This window comes from Centroberyx gerrardi, chromosome 19 (assembly GCF_048128805.1).
Source record: "Centroberyx gerrardi isolate f3 chromosome 19, fCenGer3.hap1.cur.20231027, whole genome shotgun sequence".
Classification (NCBI taxonomy): Eukaryota; Metazoa; Chordata; class Actinopteri; order Beryciformes; family Berycidae; genus Centroberyx; species Centroberyx gerrardi.
The window spans coordinates 25,833,070-25,851,578 of NC_136015.1; the positions used below are offsets into that span (position 1 = coordinate 25,833,070).

The 18,509-nt window shown below is 39.6% G+C and overlaps 1 protein-coding gene and 3 pseudogenes across 1 annotated transcript; 2 read left to right on the top strand and 2 right to left on the bottom strand.

The window, feature by feature from the left end:
- Positions 1–4,443: 4,443 nt before the first annotated feature.
- On the bottom strand, positions 4,444–4,815 carry LOC144542815 (Ig kappa-b4 chain C region pseudogene; annotated as a pseudogene).
- A 1,921-nt stretch (positions 4,816–6,736) lies between these two features.
- On the top strand, positions 6,737–9,493 carry LOC144542854 (uncharacterized). The gene is made up of 3 exons (XM_078290201.1): positions 6,737–7,101; positions 8,956–9,245; positions 9,456–9,493. The coding sequence occupies exons 1-3, from the start codon at positions 6,737–6,739 to the stop codon at positions 9,491–9,493; spliced, it is 693 nt and encodes a 230-aa protein (XP_078146327.1).
- A 1,562-nt stretch (positions 9,494–11,055) lies between these two features.
- Positions 11,056–11,424, top strand: LOC144542918 (Ig kappa chain V region 3547 pseudogene; annotated as a pseudogene).
- Positions 11,425–16,063: 4,639 nt separating this feature from the next.
- LOC144542855 (Ig kappa-b4 chain C region pseudogene) lies at positions 16,064–18,057 on the bottom strand (annotated as a pseudogene).
- Between the last annotated feature and the right edge of the window lie 452 nt (positions 18,058–18,509).

The following is an 18,509-nucleotide window of genomic DNA, read 5'->3' on the forward strand; positions in this document are numbered from 1 at the left end:
GATCATTCAGTCAACTGGATCAGGAAGCCTTATTTAGATAGAGGAAAGTCAAGAGAGTCTTTTTCTTGAAGGAAGGGAATAGTTGGGTGAACACATGTATCTGTTGTACAGACACTGAGTCAGGCCAGAAGAGGGGAATGTGGTGTCAGACTGTAGAAGGAAACCTTGGCATCAGAAAATAAAGACAAGCCACTGGAAATACAGACAAGCACCAAGAACAAGGAAACTCCTGAGGAAATGAGGGAAACTAAATATACTGAAAACAGGTTGGAGAATTCTACTGACATGGACTGATAATAAATAATATTAAACTTCATTGAATATCACTTTTTAAGACAGAGTTATATAGACAAACAACGACTCAAAACCATTTAGATGAACAATAAAAATTCCAGAATTTAATTAAAAACATAATTAAAGGCTAAAACAAGAGGAATAGATGGAAACAAATGACATTAAAAGCCTGTAGTTAGTTTTTCTATCCTGATGGGAGTGTGGGAGTGGTCTCTTCTAGGACAATAACGCCCTGACTCTTTATTAAAACCTTTTATTAAGTTGATACATAACCCATTCAAACCCCATAGAATACATAACCTGGGTCCAAAAATAAGCATTTGAGCTGTGATTTGGATCATACAGAAAGGTTTCAATGTTTGAAATATGCTTGACTTTTCAGCAGATGTCATGCCAATTAAATCATTGCCATAATATTTCAATGTAAAAAGGCAGCAGATATCCTTATACCTGTTGAGCCTCACTGTGGTCTGGTACACTGGATTTTGCAGTGGATCTAAAATCATCTCCTACATAGACAAATCCCAGCTTGTTCTCCACCAGCAAGGAGTGTCAAAACCTCTAAATTGGTGCATTTGAGCATCTCTTCAATGATGAAACATCTCCCGGACATCTTTGTGGGACACAGCAGCTGGTCCTGGTGCAGGTCTGGGAAGCTCCTCAGGATGATATGGGTTCTCGCTCTGCCTTCAGAGGGATGAAGCTCACTCTGATAAAACCCCTGTAGACTTGATCTATCAGACTGATTCTGACTTTCCTCTTCAGAAGTCTCATCAGAAGAGTCTTCTGTCTGTTTATCTAGGAGAGTTTGACTCTCAGGTGGATCCACAACCAGCTTGTCCCTGTCTCTCATAGTCCAAGTCAGCAGCATCAGAAATGTCAGAATCTGAATCAGGACCAGCAATAGCCTCCTCATCCAGCATCTGTTGATCTGGTATCTGGTCCTCAGTCAGCATCTGTGACACTTTCTGCTGTATATCTGAACTATTGTGACCAGAAGGATGAAGCAAAACAAAAGAAAATTTATTTAATTTGAAATGCACATAAATCAACTGATGCATTAGTTGATATGTGACTGTAACTGAGCAATATTCAATCTCTAGATAAATAACAAGGTTTAAGTGCACCTGTCAACATTAGTAAATCTCTAAACTAGCTAATTATTATATTCTGTTATACTAGTTATGTCAACAGTACATCCACAACAGCTATCTTGGTAGTAGTTTTGGACAGATTTGTTTCTCACTATAGTAAGGGATATGTAAATATTATGTAACATAATCTATTACAAGACATCAGAAAAGTAGAATATAACTTACATATATTAGATGCATGAGTATTGTTGCAGAGTTGTGAAATTATGTTACATGTAAAAAAATATGTTCCTGACTATAAACAATTGCAAAAGATCAAAGGTCTATAACAAATTCCATAGAGAATATATGCAGGTCATTTGGGATAAAAATGCAAAAAGTATCATTGCTCAAAAAGTAATAAAGATGAAAAGAAAAAAAACATTCAGAACATGAAGAACGAGACATTTAATGATAAAATACATTGATTTAAAAGATACAGCAAAGAAACATCCAGCTAAGTCACCTTGACCCCTGCAATGCATCAAATTCAATAGATAGATAAATCATTTATGACCCATGTTATGGAAACTTGGGCTAGTAATGCAAAAACTCTCATGAACATGAGGATCATTTAAATAGTCAATGCTCCCAGCACTGAGGGGGAAACACCATGATATGCTCAGGACAGCTACAGTTCACTGACTCTGTGTGTGTGTGTGTGTGTGTGTGTGTTTGCATATCAGTCCTGCCTCTCTGCTCTCCACCCGTTAAGAGGCCAGTGTTGATCAGTGGCTGTCCAGGCCTTTCAGAGCCACTGACACGCCGGCAGCACAATGATGATGTCACGGATTCTATTACTGGGCACCCTGGGGCTCCTTGTTCAGGGTGAGACTCTCTTCTGAAAACTTTGCTTCAGGATGCAACCAGGTTTACCAGAATGATGTTCTGCTATGATGGAGAAACACTGAAACAACCAGCATTTACCTTCTTCCATCTATTCTCCATGTTAAAGAAATGATACTCTTCTGTTTTGATATTGATCATCTTTCTCCAAGCTGTATTTGTCTCAATAACCCTTCTCCTCTTTTTCATATTTTCCAGATTCAACAGGAGAAATCATTCTGACTCAGTCTCCTGAATCTCAGTCTGTTGAACCAGGACAGACTGTCTCTATCAGATGTAAAACCAGTACAAGTGTTAGTAGCTGCCTCAACTGGTACCTTCAGAAACCTGGAGAATCTCCTAAACTTCTGATTTATTATGCTGCAAACCGTCAGTCTGGGGTTTCAGATCGTTTTAGTGGGAGTGGATCTGGGTCTGACTACACTCTGACCATCAGTGGAGTCCAGACTGAAGATACAGGAGTTTACTACTGTCAGCAGTGTAACAGCTGGCCGTTCACACAGTGATACAACGTCGTACAAAAACCTCCCTCAGCTGGAGAGGAACTGATCTGACTCAACAGCTGCAGAGAAACTAAAACATTAGAGGTTTGACTAAAATGACTGGTCAAAATAGCATGTAAATGTAACATTTTCAGAATGAAAATATTTTATTCAATTCAATGAAATTCATACTTTTTACCTTTTTTTTTAATAATTCTGTTGTTGAAACAGGATGTGTCTGTTACAGTGAGTCTAACAAAGTCAGAGCCAGACATTCTAAGGATTTAATTTCAACTGTCATGAATTAATGATATTTTGCTTGAGATTATATGAGGCATTAAAACTCAAGTAGTGATTTTAAAAATATATATTAATAACAACTTTCGCTTTTTTAACAATTTTTTTTAGCTCAAACGTACTGAATATATTTCAAATATATTCAACAAATGACTCAAATCAAAGAATTTGAATTCTGAACAAAAGATCATTTAATTCATAATGTTATTAAATTAATATGAATTTCAATATATGATAGTTTAGTCAAACAGACTGAATATGTCTTTATGTGTTTAGTTCAATCATGCTGTGTGTTTCAGTCACAATTCTCTCAGTGTCACAGTTGAAGAGTTTCAATGTAAACTATTCCCAGTGAGAGTGAATGTAATTCATTTAATGTTATTCATGAAGTAGAGATGTATGTTCTTGTCTGTGTTTCCATATGTGTCAATCCAGCTCTGTTCATGTTTGACCTCCCCATGCTGACCTCCAACCTGTTGAAAGTCAACTTCCCCATTCAGCTGTTCCTTCTCCACCCTCTCAAACCAAGACTGGGAAGACTGGGAAGACTGGTTCAGTCCAAACACAAACACACACTAGACTTGTTGTGCTCCTTTCAGTCTCAGGTCAGAAAACAGAACAACACTCAGTGATGATGCTTTTAATGAGGGATAATTTTGTAAAATGGACACAACTACTATATTATGTCCCCCAGGCCTCAGTATTTACAAATGGGTTACTGTCTTATATCTTATACTTGGAAAGTGGGACACATAAAGGGGGTCCTTCGTCGCCACTTTAATTGCCTCAATGCTCAAGCCGTTTGCAGAGGTCAAATGTAAATATTTCAAGGATTAAAACTAGAGATCACACTCATGTTATATCTCTTTATGCTGATGATATCCTGATATTTACTTATAATCCTCAAATTTCTAGTACTACTTTTATTGATTTATTACAAAGATTCAACATATTTTCTGGATACAATATAAACTTGACAAAATCAGAAGCCTTAGCAACAGACAGGACAATTTGGTAATGAGAGATCACTGGGTGGTTTTCCATTTAAATGGTTACAACATTGGATTTGCTATCTAGCTGTGCAAACAATTAATAAGATTAATTTTGCTGAAGTCATGCAAACAGTGATGAGAGATCTTTACAATAATTTATTTCTCAAATCATCACCACTATTTATAAAATCCTAGTCACTTTACCCTGAGACGAGCTCAGTCTCTGAGGATTTAATGGAACCATTAAGACAGCATCACCAGACATCTGTTATTATTATAATAATATCCATGGAAACACAACTGATTTGGTGAAAAGATCTTTATTGTCTTAACATATCAAAAATATCAACAGTACTGCGAGCAAGAAAACAACTGTGAGCAAAAAAGAGACAGAGACAGAGAGAGAGAGAGAGAGAGATAGAGAGAGAGAGAGAGAGAGAGACTAGAGTGTTGAGTGCAGATAGAGCAGTAGCAGAGTAAAACCAGTAGCAGAAGTCCCAGTGAGTCAGGTCAGGACTGGGAACACCGGTCTCTCCTCAGTGTCTCCGAGAGCGGAGACTGGGAGCCCTGGGTGGCCTCACAGGTCACAGAGCCCACCTTCCTCCACCGGTCCGCAGGGAGCCTCAGGGTGCTGCTCCAGCTGTAGCGGCCGTCCTTCTCAAGCACCCCGGGGCTCCTGCTCTCCTCCCAGCTGCTGCTGCTGCTGCTGCTGCCGTCCACCTTCCAGGCCAGCCTCCAGTCTGAGGGGAAGCCCTTGTTGGCCAGGCACATGAGCGTGGCCTTCCCCTGCTGCAGCTCCACGCTGGAGGGGGGCAGCAGGGGACGTCCACACCGTCAGGGTGGGGACGACTCGACCCACTGAGAGAGAGAGAGAGAGAGAGAGAGAGAGAGAGAGAGAGAATAGATAAAACACGTTCATACAGGGGAAAATAAACTGTAAATCCTATTGATTACAGGTGAACAAAATGGAGTGGAGAGGAGGCTGCTAGTTCTGAGGATCTTTCTCAGAAGACTCAGCAGTGGGAGAGATTGGATGAAACTGATCTTCAATGTTTCACTTCCCTCTCTGAGCTCAGGAACCATGAAAACAGACAGGCATCACTACTGAACCATGGCAACAGACAGGTTTCACTACTGAAGATAAAAACCTCACACTCCTGCTCCAATGCATACATTTTAATTATTAAACTGAAGTTATCAGTGTTTGATAATTACAAATTATGCACTGGAGCAAGAGTGTGAGTCTTTGTACTTTTTATCTTCCAGACTTCTTTGCTGAAACCAGTAAGTTGTAAGATATGTTGTGCGTTTGCTCTACTCATTTACGCAGGTTTCACTAATGAACCAGGGCAGCAAACAGGCTTCATGACTGAAAAAGGCAGTTACAGAAATAGTTTTGTCAACTCACCTAATTAATCCTTGTACTACAGTATGTGATTAAAATTATACATTGATATTATATGATATTCATTGATGCTAATGAAGACGTGGCATGCCATTAAAATCTAATTATTTTATCAATCTAATGATTAGACTGATAAAATGTTTGAATAAAACATATAATGAACTTACTAAATGCTTTGCAGAACATAGGACATTTTTTTTTGGCAACAATTAGGCTCTACATTTAAAAATTTCAAGAACATTTTCATTCAGACTTAAATTCAGATTTCAGACTTCAGTCTTAAAGAGGAAGTATTTGTCAATAGACAGAAAGATAAAATCAAAATATTGCCTACATTAACAACATTTGTTTTTCAGGAAAAACTTAAAAGACATGAATCTACAAACAGTCAAAAATTATTTTCAGTGCAAGCAAACCGTTTTTCATTGGTGTAGTTTAAGTTTATATTAGGAGACATGAAGACTGAAATAATATTAAATTCCAAATCACAGCAAAATCTTCAAGTAAGGGCTACATTTATTGAATGAAAATAGAATGAATATTGAATATGAACTCATGGAGAAATTAAAGATACTTACAGTCAACATCCAGTCTGGTTCCTCCACCAAAAGTCAACCACAGTGATACAAACTCATTGAGCCGCCGTACAAAAACCTCTCACTCTAGAGAGACACGGCTCTCTCACTTTGACAACAACAAACTCACCAGAATCACTCTCAGTTTGTAAAATCTTGCTAGTTGACATAATAACTAGAAAACCGATCAAACTATGCCACAAATTTCCAACATTTGTCACTTTTGGTTTATATATTTTTAAATTTATTATTTTATTTGGTAGTGATATTTATTTATCTAACAGTAAACCACAACAAGACAGAATAAATTGTTAAAAGGGCCTTTTTTAATATATCCACCCGAGATTATCTTAGATCACTTCTTAGTCAAGAGTTTGTTAAATTGATTGATCCATTTAGAAACAGCATCATCAGAGTAATCCAAGTCCCTGTTGGAGTCAGTCAGAGCATTTCCATAGAGAGCCACTTTGCATCAGCAGCACCATGCTCCAGTGCTCTGGGAGAGTTTATAGTCCTGAGAGTTGAACACTGGATGACTGACAGCTGTCCTTCATGACAACAGAAGCCACAGAAATCCTCCTCATCAAAACATGACTTTGATCTCCATCCTCATCTGGACTCTCCTCTGCTGCTGCTTCACAGGTAAAGTCCAGAGAATCAAACTCCTCTCCTCTATGAACATCCGTCCCTCTGAAATGAAGCAGAGAAAACGATGACGGTGGTTTATGTTTTTGTCTCTGTATCCTCAGAGTCCAGAGGCCAGGTCACAGTGACTCAGCCTGGAGCAGTGAGCTCTGCTCCGGGAGGCTCCGTCACCATCAGCTGTCGAACCAGTCCCAAGGTTCACGTTTGGAGCATCTACCACTATTTAGCCTGGTACCAACAGAGAAATGGAGAAACTCCTAAACTTCTCATTTATGCTGCTAATACTCGAGCATCAGGGATTCCAGGTCGTTTTACAGGCAGTGGATCAGGGACTGACTTCACTCTGACCATCAGTGGAGTCCAGGCTGAAGATGCAGCAGTTTACTACTGTCAGAGTTACCACTATATCAACAGTCAATCTCTGTTCACACAGTGATAAAGCGTCGTACAAAAACCTCCCTCAGTCAGACTGAACTGACTGCTGCAGCTGGAAGCTACTGCAGGAACTGATACAGTTCACTGAGGACACACACACACACACACACACACACACACACACACACACACACACACAGCATCCCAACAGGGAATAACTCACCCTGTTTCTGTGGAAATTATTTTCTGATATGAAATGCTATTGTCTTTTTACTGTTATGCAGAGGTGGAAAGTAACTAAGTATATTTACTCAAGTACTGTACTTAAGTACAATTTTGAGGTTCTGGCACTTTACTTGAGTATTTCCATTTTGTGAGACTTTCTACTTTTTCCTCCACTACATTTATCTGACGGCTGTAGTTACTAGTTATATATAGTTATATCTATTAACTAGTTATATAGTTATAGTTATATATAGTTATGTAACTTATACTTTGCAGCATAAGATGCAAAACATATGATAAGCTTATAAAATATGTTGCATTGTTAGAGTTTAAACTCCCCAACAGTCCGTGGCGGCCGGCCCATTGGAGCGCAGTGGGTGGCGCACCAGTTGATTGACAGGCAGAAAATATATATATTATATATATATGGGAAGAGTTTTCCTATAATAATGAAATCGGCAATGAGGAAATATGACTTAATTTCGCTATATGAAACTAAGAGTGAATTTATAATTTAGACTAATATGTAGTAATAGTTTGTATTATCATTTATGTTTTGTCAATCAATGAGGTGAGGTGATCTGGATCCTTGGAGTAACAGTATGAAATATTTTCAGTAAGTAATTCAAATCTATAACTGCATAGAAAGACTTTTATTTAAATTCATTACAGAAGATCGAATTTGAGCATACAATGCAAAAATGAATGAAAATACACAAATATTAATCATAGAGCACACCTCATCAAGAATATACACAACACCATTAAATTCAAAACAAACATGTCTTTTTCTCTCTCAGAAGACACACACACACACACACATAAACAGTCAAACAACTCCTCCAAGTAGAAGTTATGGACCCTGAAACATCTGATGATGAACATCTGACTGTTTATGAAAGAAACTCTGTACAAAATGGTCAAATCAAATGTATTTATAGAGCACATTTCTAATGGTGCAACCCAACATGATTTAAAGCTGCAATAAGTGACATTTTCTGACCACTAGAGGGCGACAAGAACAGCAACACATTTGTAAATAAACTCTCAGCAAAGCCACGTCTCCCTCCCTCCACTGCACTAGAGGCAAGACAATTATTATAATAAAGCACAAGAAAGGCAATATAAAATTATGCAACAAATACATTTGATTCTGATTCCGTTTTTTTTTTTTACCATCATATGAATACAGCATTATACCAGTCAAGCCCACCTTATTGGATGTGGATGTGTTTACTGGATGTGTGATGATGCATTACATAATCCCTCCCATCCATAGAATCCCCGCAAAGCAGCCGGGCCAGACTCTGTCTCTCCATCCACCCTGAAGCACTGTGCGGATCAGCTGTCTCCGGTGTTCACAGACATTTTCAACACCTCACTGGAGACATGCCACGTACCAGCCTGCTTCAAGACCTCCACCATCATCCCCGTCCCCAAAAAGCCAAGGACCACAGGACGTAACGACTACAGACCCGTCGCCCTGACATCTGTGGTGATGAAGTCATTTGAGCGCCTTGTGCTGTCACACCTCAAAAACATCACTGACCCACTCCTGGACCCCCTGCAGTTCGCCTACAGAGCCAACAGGTCTGTAGACGATGCAGTAAACATGGCCCTCCACTTCATCCTCCAGCACCTGGACTCCTCAGGAACCTACGCCAGGATCCTGTTTGTGGACTTCAGCTCTGCCTTTAACACGATCATCCCGGCTCTGCTACAGGACAAGCTCTCCCAGCTGAGTGTGCCTGACTCCACCTGCAGCTGGATCACAGACTTCCTGTCGGACAGGAAGCAGCACGTGAAGCTGGGAAAACACGTCTCTGACTCCCGGACCATCAGCACCGGTTCCCCTCAAGGCTGCGTTCTTTCCCCTCTACTCTTCTCCCTGTACACCAACAGCTGCACCTCCAGTCATCAGTCTGTCAAGCTCTTGAAGTTCGCGGATGACACCACCCTCATTGGGCTCATCTCTGGTGGGACCCTGAGGCGAGCAGGAACGATTGTGGACGACCCCTCCCACCCTGGACACAAACTCTTTGAAAAACTCCCCTCTGGCAGGAGGCTGCGGTCCATCAGGACCAAAACCTCACGCCACAAGAACAGTTTCTTCCCGTCTGCAGCCGGCCTCATCAACAAGGCCCGGGACCCCCACTGACACGGACCCTTGCCCCCTCCCCCCATAGGCACTACACGCTACAGTAACCACAGTCTCCACATCTGACTCAATGCGTTCATTTACGCATTCTGTACAGTAAACATTCCTCTGGTCAATATTTTGCACATCCCTACACTAACTGTACAGCTTTTCCATTTCACTTCAATAGCAGATACATTGCACATTTTTTTATTATATTTTTTCATATTCTGTATTGTAAATATCTCTTTTTGTTTTTTATATTTATATTCTTGACTTTGACTTACAGTACTTGTTGTGTTTTTTTACTTCTACTTTCTATTTTTCTCCATGTTTATTGTATGCACCTACATACCAAGGCAAATTCCTTGTATTGTGAACTTTACTTGGCAATAAACCTGATTCTGATTCTGATTCTGATTCTGATCATTACATAACTGTCTCAAACTATCACCAGTAATTGTAAACTCCTAGTCACTTTACCCTGAGACAAGCTCAGTCTCTGTGGATTTAATGGAACCACTGTTACCATTAAGATAGCAACATAAAACATCTGTTATTTTTATATTAATATCCATGCATGGAGACACAACTGATTTTGTGGAAAAGTCTTTATTGTCTTAACATATTAAGAATAGCGGCGTTACTGTTGTTGCTGTCCAGGCACATGAGGGTGACCTTCATCAGCTTAGAGGACAGGAAGGCTGCAGCTGTCAATCAATCACCAGGCGGTTTGACACCTTTACTGTGTGAGAGTCGATTTTCCCCTTTAAGGAGTTTCTGTCAGATGGTTTTTATGCTCCACCAGTCACTCACTCACACATTGTTTTAGCCTGATATTCAGACTGAACGGCCATTTCGTTCCCACTTCATTATTGAGTCTGACATTTCCTCCTTGTTAGCCGTTTTCTGTGTGGGGGGGTTTGATTTTCCCCGAACCGATCACTAGTGACTGACAATCTGAAGAGTGGGCGGGTCGCGATTCAGGAGTCGGGAACCAGGCTAACATTGTTTCACTTCCCTTTAAGAAGCCTCTCATGCATATCAGCACAGACAGAGTCCTCATATGATCACGAATATATTAAACTACGTTGGAAATAAATAAAACAAATTCAAATTACTTTTGTTCACTCACTGTGAAAAAATCCCCAAACTGATCGAAATCAGTCTCAGTTTGTAAAACATTACCTAGCTGAGTAATAACTAGCTAAACTTTCAATTTATGGCCCAAATTTACAAGATGAATAACTTTTTGTTTGAGTTTGTGTTTGTTTATAAAAATGTAGCTTACATAAATGCTTAGTCAAGAGTTTGTTAAATTGATTGATCCATTTAGAAACAGCATCATCAGAGTAATCCAAGTCCCTGTTGGAGTCAGTCAGAGCATTTCCATAGAGAGCCACTTTGCATCAGCAGCACCATGCTCCAGTGCTCTGGGAGAGTTTATAGTCCTGAGAGTTGAACACTGGATGACTGACAGCTGTCCTTCATGACAACAGAAGCCACAGAAATCCTCCTCATCAAAACATGACTTTGATCTCCATCCTCATCTGGACTCTCCTCTGCTGCTGCTTCACAGGTAAAGTCCAGAGAATCAAACTCCTCTCCTCTATGAACATCCGTCCCTCTGAAATGAAGCGGAGAAAACGATGACGGTGGTTTATGTTTTTGTCTCTGTATCCTCAGAGTCCAGAGGCCAGGTCACAGTGACTCAGCCTGGAGCAGTGAGGTCTGCTCCGGGAGGCTCCGTCACCATCAGCTGTCGAACCAGTCCTGAGGTTTATCTATCGGGTAGCGACCACTGTTTAGCCTGGTACCAACAGAGAGATGGAGAAACTCCTAAACTCCTCATTTACTATGCCACTCAGAGAGCATCAGGGATTCCAGGTCGTTTTACAGGCAGTGGATCAGGGACTGACTTCACTCTGACCATCAGTGGAGTCCAGGCTGAAGATGCAGCAGTTTACTACTGTCAGAGTTTCCACTCTATCAACAGTCAGTATCTGTTCACACAGTGATAAAGCGTCGTACAAAAACCTCCCTCAGTCAGACTGAACTGACTGCTGCAGCTGGAAGCTACTGCATGGACTGATACAGTTCACTGAACACACACACACACACACACACACACACACACACACACACACACTGTCTCTACCAGTTTTCCTTCTGAAGTTAAAACAGCCCACCTCCCACCTCAACAACCTGAAAGTTCCCCCAAATGAAGAGGACAGTTCCAGTGAAGAAGCCCAATCAGACCCATTAAAAGCACAACAACATCTAGCAAAGTAAGCTGTCCTGATGCCGACCCCCAAACCACTGCTGAATGATCCAAACAGCTTATCCACGCTGGTCCTGGAATATCTGGACTGTCAGGATCCAAACAGATCAGGAGGATCATTCAGTCAACTGGATCAGGAAGCCTTATTTAGATAGAGGAAAGTCAAGAGAGTCTTTTTCTTGAAGGAAGGGAATAGTTGGGTGAACACATGTATCTATTGTACAGACACTGAGTCCGGCCAGAAGAGGGGAATGTGGTGTCAGACTGTAGAAGGAAACCTTGGCATCAGAAAATAAAGACAAGCCACTGGAAATACAGACAAGCACCAAGAACAAGGAAACTCCTGAGGAAATGAGGGAAACTAAATATACTGAAAACAGGTTGGGGAATTCTACTGACATGGACTGATAATAAATAATATTAAACTTCATTGAATATCACTTTTAAAGACAGAGTTATATAGAAAAACAACGACTCAAAACCATTTAGATGAACAATAATAATTCCACAATTTAATTAAAAACGTAATTAAAGGCTAAAACAAGAGGAATAGATGGAAACAAATGACATTAAAAGCCTGTAGTTAGTTTTTCTATCCTGATGGGAGTGTGGGAGTGGTCTCTTCTAGGACAACAACGCCCTGACTATTTATTAAAACCTTTTATTAAGTTGATACATAACCCATTCAAACCCCATAGAATACATAACCTGGGTCAAAAAATAGGCATTTGAGCTGTGATGTGGATCATACAGGAAGGTTTCGATGTTTGAAATGGACTTTTCAGCAGATGTCATGCCAATTAAATCATAAAAATCGTAAAAAGGCAGCAGATATCCTTATACCTGTTGAGCCTCACTGTGGTCTGGTACACTGGATTTTGCAGTGGATCTAAAATCATCTCCTACATAGACAAATCCCAGCTCTGTTCTCCACCAGCAAGGAGTGTCAAAACCTCTAAATTGGTGCATTTGAGCATCTCTTCAATGATGAAACATCTCCCAGACATCTTTGTGGGACACAGCAGCTGGTCCTGGTGCAGGTCTGGGAAGCTCCTCAGGATGATATGGGTTCTCGCTCTGCCTTCAGAGGGACGAAGCTCACTCTGATAAAACCCCTGTAGACTTGATCTATCAGACTGATTCTGACTTTCCTCTTCAGAAGTCTCATCAGAAGAGTCTTCTGTCTGTTTATCTAGGAGAGTTTGACTCTCAGGTGGATCCACAACCAGCTTGTCCCTGTCTCTCATAGTCCAAGTCAGCAGCATCAGAAATGTCAGAATCTGAATCAGGACCAGCAATAGCCTCCTCATCCAGCATCTGTTGATCTGGTATCTGGTCCTCAGTCAGCATCTATGACACTTTCTGCTGTATATCTGGAACTATTGTGACCAGAAGGATGAAGCAAAACAAAAGAAAAGGTATTTATTTTAAATGCACATAAAGCAGTTGATGCATTAGTTGATATGTGACTGTAACTGAGCAATATTCAATCTCTAAATAAATAACAAGGTTTAAGTGCACCTGTCAACATTAGTAAATCTCTAAACTAGCTAATTATTACATTCTAATATACTAGTTATGTCAACAGTACATCCACAACAGCTATCTTGGTAGTAGCTTTGGACAGATTTGTTTCTCACTATAGTAAGGGATATGTAAATATTATGTAACATAATCTATTACAAGACATCAGAAAAGTAGAATATAACTTACATATATTAGATGCATGAGTATTGTTGCAGAGTTGTGAAATTATGTTACATGTAAAAAAAAATATGTTCCTGACTATAAAAAATTGCAAAACATCAAAGGTCTCTAACAAATTCCATAGAGAATATATGCAGGTCATTTGGGATAAAAATGCAAAAAGTATCATTGCTCAAAAAGTAATAAAGATGAAAAGAAAAAAAAACATTCAGAACATCAAGAACGAGACATTTAATGATAAAATACATTGATTTAAAAGATACAGCAAAGAAACACCCAGCTAAGTCACCTTGACCCATGCAATGCATCAAATTCAATATATAGCTAAATCATTTATGACCCATGTTATGGAAACTTGGGCTAGTAATGCAAAAACTCTCATGAACATGAGGATCATTTAAATAGTCAATGCTCCCAGCACTGAGGGGGAAACACCATGATATGCTCAGGACAGCTACAGTTCACTGACTCTGAGTGTGTGTGTGTGTGTGTGTGTGTGTGTGTGTGTGTTTGCATATCAGTCCTGCCTCTCTGCTCTCCACCCGTTAAGAGGCCAGTGTTGATCAGTGGCTGTCCAGGCCTTTCAGAGCCACTGACACGCCGGCAGCACAATGATGATGTCACAGATTCTACTGCTGGGCACCCTGGGGCTCCTTGTTCAGGGTGAGACTCTCTTCTGAAAACTTTGCTTCAGGATGCAACCAGGTTTACCAGAATGATGTTCTGCTATGATGGAGAAACACTGAAACAACCAGCATTTACCTTCTTCCATCTATTCTCCATGTTAAAGAAATGATACTCTTCTGTTTTGATATTGATCATCTTTCTCCAAGCTGTATTTGTCTCAATAACCCTTCTCCTCTTTTTCATATTTTCTAGATTCAACAGGAGAAATCATTGTGACTCAGTCTCCTGAATCTCAGTCTGTTGAACCAGGACAGACTGTCTCTATCAGATGTAAAACCAGTTCAAGTGTTAGTAACTACCTCAGCTGGTACCTTCAGAAACCTGGAGAAGCTCCTAAACTTCTGATTTATTATGCTACAACCCGTCAGTCTGGGATTTCAGATCGTTTTAGTGGGAGTGGATCTGGGTCTGACTACACTCTGACCATCAGTGGAGTCCAGACTGAAGATACAGGAGTTTACTACTGTCAGCAGGGTTACAGCTTCCCGTTCACACAGTGATACAACGTCGTACAAAAACCTCCCTCAGCTGGAGAGGAACTGATCTGACTCAACAGCTGCAGAGAAACTAAAACATTAGAGGTCTCACCACAAGGGCAGTTCATTATTTCTAAAGATCACTATTAAATAATGTATAAATCAATACTTTAGTTAACATGAACACCATTAGTAAATGATTACCAGACACATTAGTTAACTGTTAGTTAAGGGTTAGTTAATGCTTATTAAGCATTAACTAACCCTTAATTAATGTACCCTTATTGTAAAGTGTTACCGATTTAATTTTAACTGTCATGAATAAGGATATTTTCCCTGAGAGTTTGAGGCATAAACACTCATAGTGATTTTAATAATATATATTAATAAGACCTTTCATATTTGAGCTACAAGATCCTGAACATATTTCAGTCAAATAAACTCAACAAATTCAACTCTAATCAAAGAAGTTTAACTCTTTTAACTCTAAAACTTAAGATTTAATTCCTAATGTTATGAGATTAATATTGATTTTACCATACTTTATTCAACAAACTCTCTTACTCATACAAACTCAACAAGCCTAAAGTCATTAAACTCATTACAATTATGCAATAACAGAAATGACAATCTAACGCACTATTAAATTCAACCACATTGTTAATATACAGTATATTGATAATATCAATATATTATATTTTTGTTCAATCATACTGTGTTTCAGTCAAACAATTCGCTGAAGCTCACAGTTGAACAGATTCCATATGAACCAGTGAGTTTCCAGTGAGTCTGAATATAATTCATTTGATGTTATTTAGTAAGTAGAGATGTATATTCTTTGCTGTTTGTATGTCCGTTAGTCCAGCTCTGTTCATGTTTGACCTCCCCATGCTGACCTCTGACCTGTTGAAAGTCAACTTCCCAACCATTCAGCTGTTCCTTCTCCACCCTCTCAAACCAAGAAGAAGATTGGAAGATTGGGAAGACTGGTTCAGTCCAAACACAAATACACACTAGACTTGTTGTGCTCTAATCAGCGTCAGAAAATCTAACAACATTGTCAATAATGTTTTCTTTACATTTTTAAGGAAGTCTTCTAGCTTTTACTTGGAAAGTGGGACACACAAGGGTGTCTGTTGTCATCCCTTTTATTTGCCTCAGTGCTTGAGCCCTTTGCAGAGACAGAACGCTCACATTTAAATGTTTCAAGGATCAAAACTAGATATCACACTAACGTTATATCCCTCTACGTTGATGATATCCGGCTTCTTATTTCTGATACTGAAATTTCTCTTACTACTTTTGTAGATTTATTAAAAAGATGCAACATGTTTTCTGGAACCCTAATCCTGTAAACCTAAAAACATTGGATTCTATCTAGATGTAACTATACAGAGAAATTAAGACAGCATCATAAGATAATAATTTTATAATAATAGTTTCATAATAATACCCATGGAAAAAACTGATTTGGTCAAAAGGTCTTTATTGTCTCAATGTATCAAGAATATCGGCATTACTGCAAGCAAGACAACATTACTATTTAAACATGTAATGAGTCTGGTGACAGAGAGAGAGAGAGAGAGAGAGAGAGAGAGAGAGAGAGAGAGAGAGAGAGAGAGAGAGAGAGAGAGAGAGAGACTACAGTGCTGAGTGCAGACTGAGAGCAGTAGCAGAGTAAAACCAGTAGCAGAAGTCCCAGTGAGTCAGGTCAGGACTGGGAACACTGGTCTCTCCTCAGTGTCTCCGAGAGCGGAGACTGGGAGCCCTGGGTGGCCTCACAGGTCACAGAGCCCACCTTCCTCCACCGGTCCGCAGGGAGCCTCAGGGTGCTGCTCCAGCTGTAGCGGCCGTCCTTCTCCAGCACCCCGGGGCTCCTGCTCTCCTCCCAGCTGCTGCTGCTGCTGCTGCTGCCGTCCACCTTCCAGGCCAGCCTCCAGTCTGAGGGGAAGCCCTTGTTGGCCAGGCACATGAGCGTGGCCTTCCCCTGCTGCAGCTCCACGCTGGAGGGGGGCAGCACCGTCAGGGTGGGACGGACATCACCTAGGAGACACCGATCAGCTTAGAGGACAGGAAGGCTGCGGCTGTCAATCAATCACCGGGCGGTTTGACACCTTTACTGTGTGAGAGTCCATTTTCCCCTTTAAGGACTTTCTGTCACATGCTTTTTATGCTCCACCAGTCACTCACTCACACATTGTTTCACTTCCCTTTAAGAAGCCTCTCATGCATATCAGCACAGAAAGAGTCCTCATATGACCACGAATATATCAAACTACATAATAAAAGGAGCATAGATTTGGATACATTTTAAAATTTCTCATCTAAATAAGCAAACATTTCTAACTGTATTTTAAATTGAACTAGAAACTGGAAAAATTGCAAACAAATTGGATTACAAATACATTTTTAAATAGGATTTTTTTCTTGAGGTTTGTTGAAACATAACTCTGTGTTTCTGTAAAGTATAAACCAAAAAAAAACATGACCATAAAATTAGAAAATGTTGAAATAGCTTTTGAAACTGTACGTCTACTTGAAGCGACAAAATAAGACATTTGTCTACATTTTCAAATATTCACAAGTTGTCAACAATCATTTAAGTGAAAATTGAAGATTAAAAAGCAATTTTGGAAAGTAGTAATGTTTTTCATTCATCTTTTCTAAAGGTCAAGTTGTTGACTTTTCACAGTATGTCTACAATGTGTAAAAACAAAAGTGTAGTCAAGCAGCTGTAAGTTAGACTCCATGGTTAAGGAGAGAAACAGAGAAAAGAAAGCTAACTGTAAGTGATGTAAGTCAACACACTGGATATTTATATCTACTTCTAAAATTCAGACACAGGAATAAAAGCCTTAATAAATAATATGATGTTCAAAATTTGTGCAGAAACTTACTTCCAACATCCAGTCTGGTTCCTCCACCAAAAGTCCACCACAGTGATACAAACTCATTGAGCCGCCGTACAAAAACCTCTCACTCTAGAGAGACACGGCTCTCTCACTTTGTCAGACAAAACTAAAACTACAAGCCCTCAAGAAGCAACTTTATAATAATCGTTAGGAATACATACTTTCTCCTCTGGCCCAATACTCATAATTATTAAATTGGCTATTTGGATTCATTTAATTAAATTGTTTGTTCATTGGTGAAAGGAATTTCTCATTTACAAAATACATATCAACATAGAAAATTGAATACTTATTTTCCTAAATTACACTGAATATGTAACACATTAAAATGTAGCTCATGGATTACGAAAAACATGAGATAGGTTACTTACTTCCAACGTCCAGTCTGGTTCCTCCACCAAAAGTCCACCACAGTGATACAAACTCATTGAGCCGCCGTACAAAAACCTCTCACTCTAGAGAGACACGGCTCTCTCACTTTGACAACAACAAACTCACCAAAATCAGGCTGAATTTGTAAAACCTAGCTAGCTCATGTAATAACTAGCTAAATTATCAAAAATAGCACAACATTCCTACATTAATCATTTTTGGTTTGTATACTGTTAAATTTGTCTTGTAGTGATATTTATTTCTCTAGCAGTGAACTTAAACAAGACAAAATAAATTCTTGAAGACAACTTGTTTATAGACATCAAGCCAAATATACATATTAAATAGATTGGATACATTGTTAATCAAGAGTTTGTTAAATTGATTGATCCATTTAGAAACAGCATCATCAGAGTAATCCAAGTCCCTGTTGGAGTCAGTCAGAGCATTTCCATAGAGAGCCACTTTGCATCAGCAGCACCATGCTCCAGTGCTCTGGGAGAGTTTATAGTCCTGAGAGTTGAACACTGGATGACTGACAGCTGTCCTTCATGACAACAGAAGCCACAGAAATCCTCCTCATCAAAACATGACTTTGATCTCCATCCTCATCTGGACTCTCCTCTGCTGCTGCTTCACAGGTAAAGTCCAGAGAATCAAACTCCTCT

What these genes read in the sequence shown, in the direction of transcription:
- LOC144542854 (XM_078290201.1), top strand. Translation starts at nt 6,737, where the DNA reads ATGACGGTGGTTTATGTTTTTGTCTCTGTATCCTCAGAGTCCAGAGGC. An exon ending in AGTCAATCTCTGTTCACACA is followed by an intron (nt 7,102 to 8,955) that starts GTGATAAAGCGT and finishes TGTGGACTTCAG; the next exon opens with CTCTGCCTTTAACACGATCA. An exon ending in CCTCATTGGGCTCATCTCTG is followed by an intron (nt 9,246 to 9,455) that starts GTGGGACCCTGA and finishes CTCCCCCCATAG; the next exon opens with GCACTACACGCTACAGTAAC.